Here is a 17299-nt window from a genome sequence, read left to right on the forward strand (position 1 = left end):
AGCGATACAGTTTCCGATAACTAGCGTGTGTGCATCAGTTGCGTTTGGTTTAGCATCGTACGTACTGCTCCATTGTGCGGGGATATGGTATTTGCTGCTTTCCGATTTGCAAAATGTTCAAACACTACCTATAAACGTGGTTTCCCGTTTCAGCAGCAGTAGCGGTTCTAGTGGTAAACGGTAGTTCAATAGTTTGCAGGCTAATTTGTTTGCATTTCTTCGCTTCTGTTTCGTCGAACGCACTATAGACTTTGCACAGTCGGCTGATGAATGTTGCCGCCAAATATGTTGACGGTTATGATTACAAGGGAACAACCTTTCCATGCGTGGCGATGTGTTTGTTTCTTTTTGTTCTGTTTTGTTTCGTGTGTATTTCATTTCACTATGGTTTCTATACAAAATATTTCACACACCGTGCGCAACGTTTACTAGTGTTAATTTACCCGTCTGAATGTTTTAAGCTAGGAGTTTTCTCACTTGAAAGTTTGTAACAGTACTTGGATGAAGTTGATTCGGCCGCTTTCAACACACATCATTTCGATCCATACAGTTTTTGTTTGTTTGTTTGTCTCAATTTAATGCACACTACGAGGAAGGCTGTTATAATATCATCCTGGTGCGTCACAGTGATGGTTCAAATAAATTGGATGCAAAACATTGCTCACTAACAATTATTACTGATTTACTGACGCTTCAAGTAACGATGAGCAATGCTGCAATTAAAAGAAATTAGTCTTACGCCAACAAAACGAAATCTATTCTATTGCGCTGGATTGTCGGTTTTGGATTGCCATGAAAAATAAAATCTTTCCTTCTGTTTATTGCACACAAAAATTTCGACAACATTCACTCACTACCGAAACTTAACCGATGCTATTCTCCATTTTCTATCGTAAAACATACAAAAAGCCGCTACAACTGTACAACGTTTCGTCCTAAACAACAAACAGCAGGAAGCTTTCACAGAGAGGGCGCTACTATACGTTTGCATGAAACTTTACACGCGATGGTGAAACATTTCACAAACACTACGATGCAGCAACCAAAATGGCGCGAAAACTGATACCGAAGCTGCCGAGGTGAACCTGAAAATCAAACCGATCGCTACATTGCTGCATGCTATGGTGCTACCGAGTTCATCCTTCCTTAAAAAAAGGGATGCTTTTTGCTACGACTCTATGAACACCTAAATTTCATTGCCTCAGGTTCCAGTGGCTTCGTCAATTTACTTTGATATAGCGCGAGTACTTCTCGACTTTATTGTTAGACACATCCGGCCGATCACACATCTACAGGTAACATCTACTGTGGTGGGAGCATCTGTTTGTGCTGCCGCTTGTCCCCGGACAGACGATAGGCGTACGATAAAGACGGCGAGATTTGGACGTCTGTTTCCATATACTGTCTAGCCATGGGATGGAATTGGGGAATTCTCTTGGTTGTAGAGTGGGAAATTCATTGGATAACAACTACTATTGCTACATTTCACACTATGCATCCGGTGTTTTATTTGGGGAATCGGAATAATCAACAAGAACACCGTTATCTCTGAGCTTCGCACACGAAAAGTAAAACCCACCCAACGTGGGAGTTTTCTACCCGAGGGATCTCTCTGTTCCGATCCGAATTACGTTTGTAATGGCGAAGAAATAACTCTATTTGTAGCAAAGAAAAAAAGAAACGAAAGAAAATCCTCCCCCAACAGGTTTCATGCACTATCATTCGGTTAGAAGCTTGGAGATATATTTTTATGCTCGTCTAATTTGTGCGCTTTGGTTCGCGGTACGTAGGTGTAGGTGTGTGGAATCAATATTGATTGTAGCTTCGAGCCCCCAGCCCATTCCCATCCCTTTCACGCTGCCGTTTTGGAAATCGGATTACTGCCGAATTTCGTTCCCTGCACCGAGAGCGCCGAGATCGTTTTGGGGCAGGAAAAGCACAACCATCCGCGCCGGTGAACGACAAGTTACATTCAAACAGGTAGCCAATTCCCTATTCGGGGGAATAGCTGATGGGTAAATAACGCTGAAAGCGTTTGCACCGCGCGGAATGTTTGCTTTCCGTGTGGTGCTGCCGTTGCTGGAACGGCACACACACACACACACGTATAGTCGACCCACGCGGGTATGTGTGCTGTGTTCCACTCCGAACATCCACCGGTTTTGCCGCTGTGCGGGGATTCCTGCCGGGTGGGATTCGAAGCTTTCAATACACCCGGACAATGTTTGTCAATATTTGTCGCCACCGCCAAACAAGGCGAGTCGCGTGAATTGATCAAAGCTGACACAATCTGCCCTGGCCCTGGAAGTGAGCAAACAGCCAGGTTGTTTCGCGCTGTCACCATCCCGGGATTTGCCCAGGTGTGCGCGCTGGTGACCCGACCGTATTCGAACGGGTCCAAACGGTTGCGAGCGACAGCGAGTCAATCGGCGAGGTGGCCAGTTTTGGCATCGTAAAATCCCTATTGCGCTCTTCAACGCCGTAGTAAGCAGTTGTCTAATTCGATTTTCGAATCCCCGAACACACCCGGCCCCTTTCGGCCTTCACCACAGTCCTTTCCGAATCCGAATTTGTGACACCTCAGCGGGCGGTACCGAAATCGTTCAATTATGCAGCACAAAGTGTCAGACTCGATCAGCATGATATCCCGCGGTGCAAAAGCTTACCACAAGAGAGCTTATCAACGCCGTGGATTTGGGCGCTGAGGAAAGGGATTGTGTGGTTGCTCCCGTGGGTGGATGAAAAGGTGCGTTATAAGAAGGGCAAACAGGGTACCGTTTGATGAAGATATTCATCATACACGGTTCACGCAATCAGCGTTACAGGGTTTGCTACTGTTGCGTCTTGTACTGCACGGTAAGAACGACGAAAAAACAAAAAACAAAACTTAACCTCAACAGTGAAACAGTCTACTGACAACTGGCTTTGCTTCCAGCGAAGCTGATCCGTTCGCGCAACACAAACAAAACAAAAGTCTTAGCGGGGGACGTGTGTGTGCAATCTACGGGTATGCACTTAATACTACACGTAGTACACGCTGTGACCGTACGGGCTGCGTCGGACAAAGCAGGGCAGCAGCGATTGAAGCGTGTTCCGGAACGCTTCCCGGAAGTCTCGGTTGAAGTAGGCGTAGATGAGCGGATTAAGCGTCGAGTTGAAGTACCCGATCCAGAACAGTACCGTGATGACGACGTCCGGACACGGACAGGCTTCTTCGCCGCAGAGCGACGTGATGACGTACCTGGGTTTGGTGAAGAAAGGAAACGGTTAGCTTCTTCAAAAATGGAAAGTTTTGCAACTTTTAAAACAATCATTTGTGATAGCAGTGGAGAATTTATCATGTTTTTTTTTCGTGCAAACTTATATTATGAAGCCGGTAACGGAACAAAGGATATTTGTCTTTAAGCCTGGCGTAGGACTACGTTCCGGTTGATCCCTTCTAAAAGAACAGACAGGAAAGAATGACAACAATTCAACCTAAAACAAACACAACTAAATTCATTACCAGAGGCCGCCCGTGTACCGGGCATTACGCGTGTCCAAACTCGTTTAAAGTTGAGCTTGCTTTTTATGTTTCAATTTGTCATCCGCTTCCATCCGAAGGACCGAAGGACGGCCGAGCCCCCTGGAATCGGTGGCTGCAAGACCACTTTATATTCCGTTTGTTTTATCTGACTTTGGTTGTGTAATCCGAAAAGGCAGCTGCCTTTTTTTTTGGCGTGTGGAAAAAGGAAACCTTCCCCCATGGGACATGGGACATCCCTTTTGGGGGCGCGAGAGCCGTAACACGAAACACCCGAGAACCGAACCGAATCCTGAGCAAGTTGTTGGCAAGCTTCCGATGAGGTAAGCGAGCTGATGGCTACCGAAAACGGAAGCCCGACTTGCCGAGAAGTCGGTTCATATTTCACCGCGAGCACCATGACTTGACATGGCGTTGACAGCGTGCTCAAATCAACGGCAGTACATCTCGCATATGTTCGCATACCGTCGACATGCATGCAAGTTCGCAGTCCCGGTCGAGGAATGGTTCGGCTGCTTGGTAATTGTTGCCACAGTCGCCGGTATTCACGCCGAATGATAAACAGACGGATAATCCGAGCTCAGACTCCGAACCACTGTCGACAGGGTGTGCGTGGCTGTGTGCGTAAGCACTCGTGACGCTGATCTGTCGCTGTGCGGGAAACAGTGCACACAGCACTCCGAAGCACAGAAAGAACCTAACGAACGTGTCCACAGAGCGCACGAACAAACGCAAAAAAAAGAAAATGTCCTGCCCATCTCCGATTACAGCCACTTTTCACTTTTGATTCGCGGCAATCATTCTTGCGGATAACGAGCCGTTGAGTGGCTGCTCTGCTTGCCGATTCCCGACCGAGCGACCGATCCGGTGGGAGGAAGAGAAAACGGGAACAGATGAAGTGATCCGAACGGAGGTAGGGAATTTCATTTGAAACTTTACGAGGTTTTCCTTTGCTTGAGTGTATTTCATTTTATTATTTTGGTTACAAGCGAAACTTTCAGCAGTGTCGCCTCATAATGGAAATTGGTTCTTTTTTTATGTTAAAAGCATCGCTTGGACGCAACATTTTGACGTATTCTAAGTAGCCGAAATAATCACGTAAGCAATCCGGGCGCATTAATTGAACGGTGACCATTAAATGGTGACAGCCGGAAGACGGTGTTCGGTCTGCTTCCTGGAGACAGGAATGGGCACAGTACAATGGGCTTGAAAACGAGCTGACAGAATGTAGATTAGAAAATTGGAAAGTTGCGCTAGAATTACGTAAGAATATCTTCGAACTCCGACAAAAATAAAAACAAAAACATATAATTCAATGAATCCTGCTTATTAGGCCTCCAAGAAAAAAAACATCGATACCTTGCCTCGCATCGTGAAACTTTAAGTCGACGCAACGGAATATCTTTGACGGTGTTTTCGTGGAGGGCGTGTTTAGAAGGAGAATGAACCACAGGCTAGCTGAGCTGTTAGGCGAAACAGACATCCTGACGTTGGCCAAGGCCGGAAGAATACGAAGGTAGGGGCAAGTTATGAGGCTGCCAGGCACCAGTAGACTGGATAAAGTGGAGCAGGACCGCTGAACCGAGTTTCCTGGAAGTGGATTGGTGACCTGGCCATATCAGCACGGCCTGTTTCACGGGCCACGAAGAAGAAAAAAGTCGATCAAAAGGTAAGTTCGGTGTGCCAATATCATTCAGCTTCTCGTGACTGTGGTCGCCATGGTGATCGATTTCCCGTTTCGTTTTGGTCTCAAAGCCATACGATAAGAACCTCCATTTGAGGTTTCACCTCGAAAAAGTTCGGTTAGTTCGATCTCGCAGCCATTGAGAGGATTGGTAGTCTTCGGTAAAACTTTTGATGAGATAAGATGGACTATCGGGCTCCAAATCATCTCCTGTCTCCAAAGTCTTCTGTTTGTGATACTGTCTGATGTAGGATTTTGTATAATATGCGTTTTCGCAGACCGTCTTGCGTTTCCGCGGAACTTTGATATGGGAGTGGTCCGCAGTAATCTTCTTGGTAGATAGCGCTCTATTATTAGTCTTTGGCATTTACAGTTCAGACAGGTTTTGTCAATGGTTAAGACATTCTAGTCGTGCTTATTCACAACTTCACATTCTTGGTCCATCCAATGCACAAAGACATAGGTTAGAGACAAATCAGGTATACTGCCACTATTTAAAAGTCTCAAAATTACGATTTTTTTTCAGTGCACTGGGTTTTCTAACGGAATTGACATGATATTTCAAATCTAAAAATGACTGTATGCAGAAGCACTCAGTGCCGCTGGTTAGTAAATGTCTTTTTGCTGAAGTTACTGTTGGGATAAGGAAATGACTCCAAGCTGATGTTGATTGTAATTTCAATTAACATTGCAATAGACTTAAGCGATGTGGCCTGGCCGTTCTTTATTAATTAAACAAAATGTTAGATCAGCTATATCCAATGAAACATTTATTATTTAAACACCTGAAGTTATATTGTTTTCCATATCCAACGATCAGCTTTGTTTGAGTGAAGAGCAACATAAAGAATGGTAATTAATTTCAAACCGTTTTGTCATATACAATATACATAACCTTTTTTATTCTGTTTTTTAACGTGTCTGTAACACCAATTAAATCCTTCACCTAGCTGCATTGCTGAATAACGACAATAAGCGTTGTAATTTTATTACATGCTTCATGAAACGGATGCTTGTTGTTGATTCCGCTGGGAAATTTTCCGTTTTAATTTTTTCTATCCAAATATACTCCAATGGAATGAAAGAATTTCGGTGGAAAGATCATAACGCAAACGAGAATAGGGACGATAATGGGGAAACCATTCCGGAAGGTGGACATTTTTTACCTTACTCCTCCATAATCAACTTAATTTAATTGCAGCAATATGAACTGTTCAAAAAACATCACACACACACACATGCATGGAAATTAAACCATTCAGTGACGATTGCCAGATTCTAATGATTTTCATTCTCTCTGCACTGTCCCTGTGTGAATGTATGCACGATACGTGCTCGCATACCTTTCCCACGGCACGGCGACTCAATCACATGGAAAATCGACCAATTAATTTGCACCACCACGGACAGTCCAAAGTGGGTGGGTTACAATTTTGATAAGCATCGATAGTTTTCCCTCCCACTGACTGAAGCTTTCCATTCTCCGTCGAAACGGAGACAACAAATGATCGTTTTGATTTGATTCATTTATGCTTCTTCATGCGTACGTTACGTTTCGGGACACGGTAATGTTTTGCAGCTGGAGCAGAGCAATTTTCTGCCTCCAAGCTTTAATCCAATTGTGTGTGGGTGTGTGTGTGTGTTAATTATAAATCGATGGCACAAACGCACGAAAAAGGATAAATAAATGTAGCATGGCGCACCGGGTTGAACATGATTGCTGCCATCGAATTAATACGCATTTGCTCAATGTGGTGCTAATTGACCGCGCCAACGGGTGTATCGGGTGTACATTCAGGGGTATTCTAGTGACAGTTAGCGCCCATAGTGTAGTAGCGTTTAATTGCGGTTAAGTGCTGCATTAATTGCAATAGTTGGACAGCAAAATAAATACCGCGGAAAGGATTAGTTTTATCGAATTGGTTTTGATGTAGGTTAGATATTTAGCAGAATTGTTACTGATGCTCCCCACAGCAGCACAATGATTATTTCTAATTTAAATGATGTAGAAAATGGCTGTTCTGTTTGCCTACGCTCAAATAAGCTTAATTAAAATGTGCGTCAGTATGCATTCGTAGGGTTCAAATGCACCCACAGAATGCAATTACTATGCACAATACAACTCCACCAGGTATTCGGTTAATCTACCATCAAAGGTATGCCTACAACACCCTTTTCATGATTGTTAGTTCTGGTTTTCGTTATAAAAATAAACCATTAGCAGTGCTTTAAACATCTTTGATCTGCAAACTAAATCAATCAACACATTTCCTGCCCATAAACCGCAAGCGATGCAAACCAATTGATTAATCATATTATCTACTAAATGGCATTCCGGTGGACCAACCACACCTAAATATAAAGGGCGCAACAAAAAAAAAAAGGTAAACAGCTTCAATCTTCCGCAGCGCTGAAAGAAATAACCGGCCGACCTCGGTAGGTGAAAACGGAGCGTTTCCCACTGAAGAAATTAAATTTAAGCCATCTTTGTGCGGCATCTGCGTGTGTGAAGATGCGCCTTTTTAGTCACTTTCTTGCCGGTGAGTCCTTTTTCCGCCAAACAGCCGTGACCTTTAACCGGATCCGCGCAAGCCCTAGCGTTAATGCTATTCGTAAGACAAAAACCACTAGCCGGCTACAGCATACTTCTCGTCCGATAGGATACTTACCATAGGAAGAACGGAAGCCAGCAGAGCAGAAACACTCCCATGATGATTCCGAGCGTCCGTGCCGCCTTATGTTCCGCCCTCCAACCCTTGGCCGGACGGGTCGAGGTACCACCTGCCGTCACGCCATCCGATCGACACCGGTGCACCAAAGCCAGTTTAATTAGATTTCCCGTCCGATCGGAACGCGTTGCGGTCCGATTTGATCCAGCCGGCGGCCATTTCGTCCATTTCGAACCGTAGTGCCGTCGGACGGGTCGGGTCAAGTACGGGCACGGCGTTGGGTTGGTATGGTGTTTGGTGTTTAGATGACGGCGTCGATGGACCAGGGGCAAATAACAGGTACCAACCAGCAGCAGCAGAGAGAGAAAGAAACCCCGGAATCGATCCCGGTACGATGAGCACGTGCAGGCGTACGCAAAATGGCCGGGTGTGGGAAGAGAGTGTGCAAAAAAGAGGAAAGAAAGAAAAACAGATCGAAAACTGGTAAGTGTAGGGCATAATTAAATCACGTATCGAGTGTGCCCCCCGGGAGCAACATTTCATCCCGCTTTGACATTTGACGAGGCCTAGCCTAGGAGCGATTGCGTTTCCACCGTATCTACGATACAGAAAGCGATACTCGAAGCAGAAGCAACACCATCGATGCACACGGGCACGGTTGCACGATAGTACTACGGTGCAACTACTACGGCGATGATGGGTGTGCATCATTCGTACGAAGCGTGGAAAAATAGCTTTCGGCGTACAATGGTCATTCAGCAATGGACAGCGTCGCACAATGTCCTTGTCATCGAGTTACGTTTCACAAACATACGTTATTGATGAAGCTTTGTTTGCAGCGCATAGAGTTTCAAAGCATAACAAAGCATTATTTAAGCTGTTTTAGATACTTTGTTAACAGATTTAATTTTAACAGATTATTATATTTTTCTTTTACTTTCTAAATAAATAAATAAATAAATAGTAGTTTTGCATGTATGCCAAATAAGCGATGATTTCACGAATAGGATATGCGTCTGAATGCTTTTCCATTCATTAAATCATGTAAGAAAATTGCTGCATTTTAAATGGAGCCAAACATCATTATCAAAACCCACAAAAGGTTCTCTTCCACTTTAGCCGAAAAATAACCAAGAAGAGGTTTATTTGGTTTATCACTTGTGCTGTGAAAAATAAATATTGACCGACATCACTTGGTCGACTCGTTGTACTTCTTAGAAAATCGCACCGTTGTTAGTTCATTCCTTTGATTTACCATTGAAAAAGAGACTTTCGTTTAAATTATGTGCCAAATGCACAGCGATTTTCATACAACAGACCGAACACAAAATGGTTCATCGATTTCAAATGACACGAGAGTTGCGTCAGAGATCATACGAACGCAACACATGATAGCATACTTTTGTCACTTGATATCGCAAAACCAGTAAGGTGGTATCAATAGGTACAGGGCCACGAGAGCCGACAAAATGCTGACAAATTTGTCAAGTGATATAATCAGTTTGTCAACTGCGAAAAAGCACTATACCGTTGCCGCGCACTCAATTGTATTCTTTGACAAAGTAAATTGACAAGAATATTCACACGATCGAAGCAGCTTTCGACAGTTGTTACCAAAAAACTAACTGATTTCATATTTTTATTATTTTGTGTAAACATTAAGAGATTTGAGGAATATTAATAAAATATAAGTTATAGTTCATTAAAAAATCAAGCTTATGTACTTTAGATGCAAAATAAAATATAGCTTTCCGATAAAAAATAATATTAACATAATGCCTTCATTAACAAGCGGTGCAAAATTTTGTCAGCATTTTGTCAGCATTTTGACAGCTCTCGTGGCCCTGCACCTAATGAGTACAACTGACGGCAAATGTTTTTAAGGGAATACAACATTTTAGTAACATTTTTCTCATGTGCATGTGTCGTCAGACTATCAAAATGAAGCATTGCACGAGTCAACTGTCAACGTAGTGTGAAATTTTTCTCCCACCTTTATTTTACACTGGTTTTGTGGTATTAAGTGTTAAAACTGTACTATACTGCTTATTATTGTCATATCATTGGAAGTTACTGGCTCAGGTTTTATCGATTGCGTAGTTATAACATTTCGAATAACCTTATAAAGCAACACATCTCAGCGAATGAAGTCTACAAAGTAAACTAATGGTTTCAAGAAAAAAAAATTACGAAAAAAACTGAACTGAAACAGTACGAATGTGACAACGTAATCGAATGAATATTAATGTACGTCTTACAAAAATGAGCGTTACTCATTGACAAATAAATGCTAAAATTGCGCATAAAAATTAGAAACCATTTAAAGCGAACATTCAGTTATCAAATTTCAAAGTTAAACAATGTAAACACTTTACGTCAGTATCACAAATTTAATTCACAAAGAAACTAAATACTGTCTCATATAAATTCACATCGATCAGGCATTTTAAACTTTTCATACAATATCCTTAGAAACATGAATTAATTTGCATTCGTTAAACGCATTGTGCCGAGGTACATTGTTTGACAATAACGATTTAATTTTTGCTTCTCATAACACTACGACCGTACGGTACTGTGCAAACATGAAACTGTATTTCATCATTAGACGAAACAAATTTCCCGTGTGTTGCTAGAAACAGAAAAGAATTTTCATTTTTGCTTCACCGTCCAACATAACCCAACATTCGCAAACCAGCAAAACCGCAGCAAACAGTTCGCGGTTTTGTTGGGCTTCGGTGCGATGAGTGTTGCTGTATAATACGTAGAAGTAAACATTGTCCAGCTGGGATGGTGAAAATAAATGAAGCTACGAGGGAAAAAACATCCCATATCACGCAAATTCCATCGTTTCGTTCTATACCACGTCGTCGTTCGTGCAGAACGTAGTCGCGTTCTGTAGCTGACAGTATTTCCGCTCGTGCTTTCATCTTCCAATTGCGATCTGCGCTACCGTTTCGCTTTGATCGAGAATACTTTCACCCCGCTTGTTAAAGGGCGACGGTATGGCAAAAGCTACGGTGGGCTAGCAAAACGCTAGCCGTAATTGTTGGATTTTCGCTTCTGCCGCAAGCCAAAACGACAACAATAGGGGGAAACCCAAAAGTGGCATAACTAGTGGCAGACAGTTCCCATCCACGCTGCTAAACGTTTGTCCTTTGACCAGGCGTACTTTTCAAAGGGGTAGTTTTTTTCCCTGGCGTGTCCCGCAGTGTCTAGAATGCTCCGAGATCAAGCAAAAAGGAACGAGATATGCGCGGTACATTGTTACCGGAGATAAAAATGTCGCTTGGCGCGGGATGTGTTCGTTGGGTTTGCAGATTACGCAGACAAATTATCATTAATGATGCTGTGTTTTCTGCAAAACATTCTCTTTTATGTTTTTTTACAGCAATATTCAATGCATTGTTTTTACAATCCTTCGCATATCGCAATTCGGTCGTTAGTTTTTGAGAATAAAAAAGACACGTTTATTATTATGCTGCTTATTAGATTGTCATTATTGTTATATTAGAACAAAAAAAAACATATTGCTTGTACAAGATTCAGTTTTTAGTTCATTTTTAGATATTTTTGACGAATTTATTTAAATAACTTGTTCATTTAATGAAAATGTAGTTCGTTACAATATACTAATTTTAGGAACACGGGGACAATTGTTTACTTTTAAAACTTTGTACAACATCATCATTGTTAATCTTTTCAACCTATTATTCACTCAAATTTAATGTTTCTTTTGTCTCAAAACACAAAACTGATTTTCCATTACACAAAAATAACTGAAAAATGATAAATTCACGTGAATCCTCGACAGCTGCATCTTACAGGGTTTTGCATTGCAGAAAACAAGCGCTTCCATCATCAACACAATATTCTGTTTGAACAGCCCAACAGTTCACGACTCATACACAAGCTGCACCGTGCAATACAAATTATTAAATTTAAGTAAAACTATTCAAATTAGCTTAAACAAATACCAGATGCACTTGTTATCTGTAATGTAAAACCCGGTAATTATACCATGAACTCTTCTAACAACACAAATTTTTGTGCAACCACTGTAACGATTCCTGCAAATAAAGTTAATATAATTAAGATAATTAAACAATAGCTTTTTGTAGAAAATAAATGTCACTTTTTAGCTTAATCAATATTTGTTCCTCATCCCTTTTTCTTTGACAAAATAGCTAAAAAAGCAGTACAGCATAACTTAAAGCTGATAATACATACTTTCTACGCAAGCATACGCTTAAGCTCAAAGGCACGCTGAGTGGATTGGAATTGCAATTTAAATATGTATATGGCGGGAGCAGCACGGACTTCCCAGGCGACCGAAGCGACCGAACAAACTTACGGTGTGATTATCCGTAATGCATAATGCAACACAACATGTCCCACATTCACCACCCCCGGAACGGTGCTCGACTTTCAACGTAAACATTTAATGCGTCCAGTGCAGAATCCAGCTTCCGATCGATTAATTACGCACCGAGGATTAATCGCTCCGCTGACACGGACGGCCCCATTTAAGTGGAGCATTATTGTAGCGCATTGCTTGCACACAAGTGACCTCGAACGATACGCTAATGTACAGCTGCTGGCAGGTGATATGATGGTTGTAAAACTCTAATTGCTCTAATGCTAATGGTGAACATTTAAAAATAATGCTAAGCTCACTACTCTAATGAACGATGTGAGTGGTGGTTTTTTGGGCAAATTGAACGGATTCTGCAGGTGTTTTACAGTCAACAAAGCGTGGCAATTGCTACTGGACGCAATTTTGTCCCGGCACAGCTATCTATCGGGAACGGGAGGGTTATTAATTGACTTGACACTTGTTCTGAGAGCGGCAAGTGTCAGACACGGCTAATAGCTAATAGGTGATGCAAGCAAAATGTTTTAGCTAGTAGGTGAGACAAGGGACACATTCCAAGGTCGTTCCAAGCGAGAGACAAGCGTAACAGAAAACACGAAACAACAAACAACACAGATGTTGTGCGGAACACAGCGTGCAGGAAGGAAGGACACTAAGGGCAAGCAAAAGCAATCGAAGCAATCGGCCAAACAACGAGCAATGCGCCGGAAAGTAGACAATCGGACTGACCTTCTCCACAGCCGACGCTGGGGCAACGCGAGTGCCGGCAACCGGGCGGCACGGGACTGGGCACGGTCAGCCGATTCCCGGCGCTGGTGGAGACGGTCGGGGAGGGTGGCCCGAACTCGCATCCACCGCCGCAGGCCACATGCACGGACGGGGCACGGCGCAACCCGTACCGCTTCAGGTGGTTCCACAGGCATTTGATCTTGCGGAACTTGTGGTGCCGGCAGGAGGCCGCACCGGAACCATCGTCCTGGTGACCGGCCGGATAACAGCAGCTGGGCTGATTCGGCTGATAGCGCTGCTGGTGCTGCTGATGCTGCTGCTGATGCTGCCGATGGTGCTGGTTGGCATGGGTACGGCTTCCGGTACCGTCGCAGCCCGGCACACCGCACACACCACCAGCACACCCGTCGTCGTCCAGGTCCGTGTCGGTGTCGTTCGCGTGCACCACATTGTCGTTGTTGATCACAATACAAATGGCGCCACGGCGCTGATGCTTTTGGCTGGAGTCTGCAGGATTTTTTTCCGTTGATCGGTTGTGTATGAGAGCGTGTGTGTGTGTGTTTGTTGCGTGCGAGGTAGAGTTTTAGCCATTGTGGACATTGTTTGATGGTTGTAGTACACCACATTGACATGTTTTTGCCCGATTGAAGGATCAACAACAGACCCCCCACACACACACCGCACACAAGTTCGATTACGTCAAAGTATGTTGTTTCGAGAGGTCAGCAAACAGACAGTTATGCGACAGGGCGATAGTGCAATAGAAGGTTAAAAAGAGAGATAGTCCGAGAATGAACAAGAGAGAGAGCGAAATATTTAGAGAGATAACGAAGAAAGGGTAATAAGATGACAAGGGAAAATCTTTCAAGTGCACGAACGAAAAATAAAAAACAATGCAAATCGGCGTTGCGGTCCCATTTGGTTCAGTGCCTTTCTGTGTGTGCGTGTGTAGACGTTCGCTAAAACCCCAGACGACACTTCTCAATTTCCATGATTCGGTAGAATCCACACACGCCTCCAAATGCCGGAAAGATGGTTTGGTGCATAATTTGGAAATCGAGCAGCAAGCAATCGAGAAGAAGCAAAAAAAAAACACCTCACGAATAGCTTCCGGATCACGCACTAATGGGCTCCGTCTCATGGGCAAATCAATCAACAATTGAACCGAAAACAGGCACACTTTGGAGCCGGCAATTTTCGAGCAAAACCGATAAGCGAGAGCTCACTCGCACGGGTGATGCTCACGCGGCCCGGGGAGTTTTCTTTTGGTGCTTTGCGTGAAGCAGAACAACTGGTATGGATTGCGAACGAAGCGAAAGCACTCAGGGGTAGGCTTTCAGGTTCGGTCTGTTGTTGTCGGTATTTCTTTACACAATCCATTGAAAGCATCATCAGGCAGCGTGCGATAACAATGGAACTGTGCTGTACTCGGTCGTGCCTTGCAATATGTGCCTCGTGTTTGATTGACGTGGAAGATAAATTACACCTTCTGCTGATGTATGAGGGTAGCCATTTTTTTTTTTTTGGTCAATATTTTCTGATACGTACAACGGCGGTGTAAAAAAAGGTAGTTTTAGTTTCAATTAAACCGAACACAGAGTCTTTTATGTATAAACAAAAAAATTGGGGGTCAAAATATTACAACCCAAAAATCAAACTATGAACCAATGAAATGATCCATTTGACGGTGTACTGAAAGAAACCGTAGTCAGTATGGACTTTTCTGACAGAACGTTAACATAGCCATTTGCAGCAACCACCAGTTCTGAAGCTGTTTCTTGTCAGTTACAATCTATTTGTTGGACAGCATATTTTTTGCCGCAACCACATTGCCGTTCTGCCACTCAAACACCCAGAACGTTTGCATTCCATTTAGCGAACACATCGTTGCAAAGCAGTGTGTAGACTTCAGACATGACTGTTTCGGCCACGGGTTGAAAAAGGTTGACGAAGTTGACGAAGGACCGACAGCACTTAGAAGCACATTGAAAAGCAACACCATAAATCCATTTTGCAACCAAAAAGTTTATGGGCCATATTGACACTGGGCACTGTAAAAAGGTTGAGTACTTTATTTACTGCAATCCGGCGGGTACGTTGATCTTCCGATGGAGGCGGAGGTGCTGAGAGAATGTTAACAACTTAGCTCCGTATATAAAGCACCCTAAAAGAACGCACGTTTCTGTTGGCAATTACGGTAAGTTAATTTTAGCCAAAAGGATATTCACCGTTCTTCAAGTTTGTGAACATTCCGTACACATTGCATCTGATGATTTTAAGAAATATCTTACGAAGAATATGTAATTTGCTTCAAAATAAAACATCAGCTTTAAAACAAACTTTAAACAAAATTAGACTCTTGCATTAGCGACATTCAGCAGCATTAAGCTCGTAAATAATCTGTCTTAAATACTTCAAATCTCTTTTAAATTCATCTGATGTGTTGCCTTTTGAAATCCCGGATGTGGAAGGTTGATTACGGCAGGTACATGATTAAACCACGCCAACAGGTTTCCAGCGCTAGCTGGAAAAGCAGAGGACAACACCATGCACGTCTTCGTGAATGAAGCGCTGAACGGGAGAAAAATATGACTGCTTAAAATGTAGGCCAGTGGGCGTACACGAGAACACTCCCCTTTTTGGTGCCGCTTTCTGCATAACGAACACTCATTAAATGCTGGCGATGATTTAATCCTACACCATGGAACAACTTTTTAATCAACTTTCAGCAACTTTCACGGGTGTAGGACGTTCTCCCTCTATTCTACAGTGGCAAACACAAAACCAAAACCCCTCCAATGCAAAATAAAACCTCGAATCTGTCGAACGAACATCCACTCGTCGCTAACTTCAACGATCCCTGTGCCCATGATGGCTTATGATGGTCAGTTTAATCTATCGCTTTACGGTCAACAGCAAACGGGGGTCGAGTGAAAGAAAGCGGGAATGAGCGACGCGAAATAAAAACCAGCTTTATTAAACGCAAAATATTTATCCAAATTTATTTATCCAAAAAACACATCACAGCAGGCGATGGAGGCGCCTGGTTTCTCACGCTGCCAGAACAAAAAAACCGATGGAGACGCCTGGTGGCGTAGGATGGCATTAAATAAAAACACAAGTAAATCGACACATAATCCGACTAACGGTTGAAAATATGATGCTTTGCGGTGGAAAACTTTAAAAACCGTTTAACAAAATTTAATAATTTGTCCATTATTCGTGGTTTACAAAATATACGTGGTGCTTCGAACGTATTTCCTCAACATTATTCAACAATTTCCTGATAACTGGAGCCAATTTCATCGTACCATGTCGAGGGTGTTTACCTTCCACGGACGAGGAATGGTATGTACTAAATCGTACGATTTGGTGTTTTTTAATGGCAGCATTAACGTACCACGCATAATGACATGTAATTAAATTCTCCATCCGAAAATCTTTTTTACTTTCGCCAACGATTTAATGACCCGACACATTTTGACAGTGCTCTGATCCGATTGTATACCAACGAAAACATCGCGCGTGGGCAACCGATGAATATGATTCTCGTTTCGTTTCTTATGATTCAGCAATGTAAAGCAAAAACAACAAAAAACAAACACGGAATACTCTGTTGGCGTAAGATAAGTGTTGCTTGTTTTTCGTGCTCATTCATTTTCGTTTTTCTTTGCGTGTACCAGCGTTAGGACCATAAACGTTACATTTCTGGTTCATTCGAGACATCTAGTGCTCGTAGAGCGGCAACAAATTGGCCAACTTCATAACGCCTCTGGGCTATGATTACGTTTACAGGAGACGGTAAAGCTTCTTGCCTGCTCCTGTGTCGGGAATGTTGGACGGTAGAACGAAAACAAAAAACAAAACACCTGCATTTATCTAAACAGAAACACCAAGAAATATACACAAACAAACACACGTCACACAGAGATGCTTTAGGCCACACTGACTGGAGGGGGTGAAAAAAGAAAGAAATGACGATAGTCAGGTGTACCAAATTCAAAGGAAAAACAATGCCTTTAGAACACCACATCAAAGTTCGTTCCACGGTCAGCACGGTCAGCGAGCTGGGGGGGATAAGGGTAATGAAATGAACATAACAACACCATGTCACACTGGGTAGAGAAAGTTTGGGTAAAAACGTTACAAACAAGCAGAGAAACCGAAACAAAAAACATTTTTTTTTGGGTAGAAATGAGCAACGAGGAAATGATAACAAAACCAAATAACAAGACCAGATTCGGAGAGGAGGAAAATAAAGAAATCACCAATGGTAAAAATATTATCATCCAATTTCTGAACCTTTTGTAACAGTTTTA

General features: G+C 42.8%; 1 protein-coding gene across 1 annotated transcript in view; it reads right to left on the bottom strand.

Annotated features, from left to right (window-relative positions):
• Positions 1–3021: 3021 nt before the first annotated feature.
• The window catches only part of LOC128299590 (octopamine receptor beta-3R-like), a 38038-nt gene continuing 23760 nt past the window's right edge, over positions 3022–17299 (bottom strand). Inside the window, exons 7-9 of the mRNA XM_053035595.1 lie at positions 12981–13487; positions 7877–7988; positions 3022–3241 (exon numbers count right to left, since the gene is read on the bottom strand). Of these exons, the coding sequence (XP_052891555.1) occupies positions 3022–3241; positions 7877–7988; positions 12981–13487 (839 nt within the window). The remainder of the gene's footprint in view (positions 3242–7876; positions 7989–12980; positions 13488–17299) is intronic.

Source organism: Anopheles moucheti, chromosome 2, assembly GCF_943734755.1.
Source record: "Anopheles moucheti chromosome 2, idAnoMoucSN_F20_07, whole genome shotgun sequence".
Lineage (NCBI taxonomy): Eukaryota > Metazoa > Arthropoda > Insecta > Diptera > Culicidae > Anopheles > Anopheles moucheti.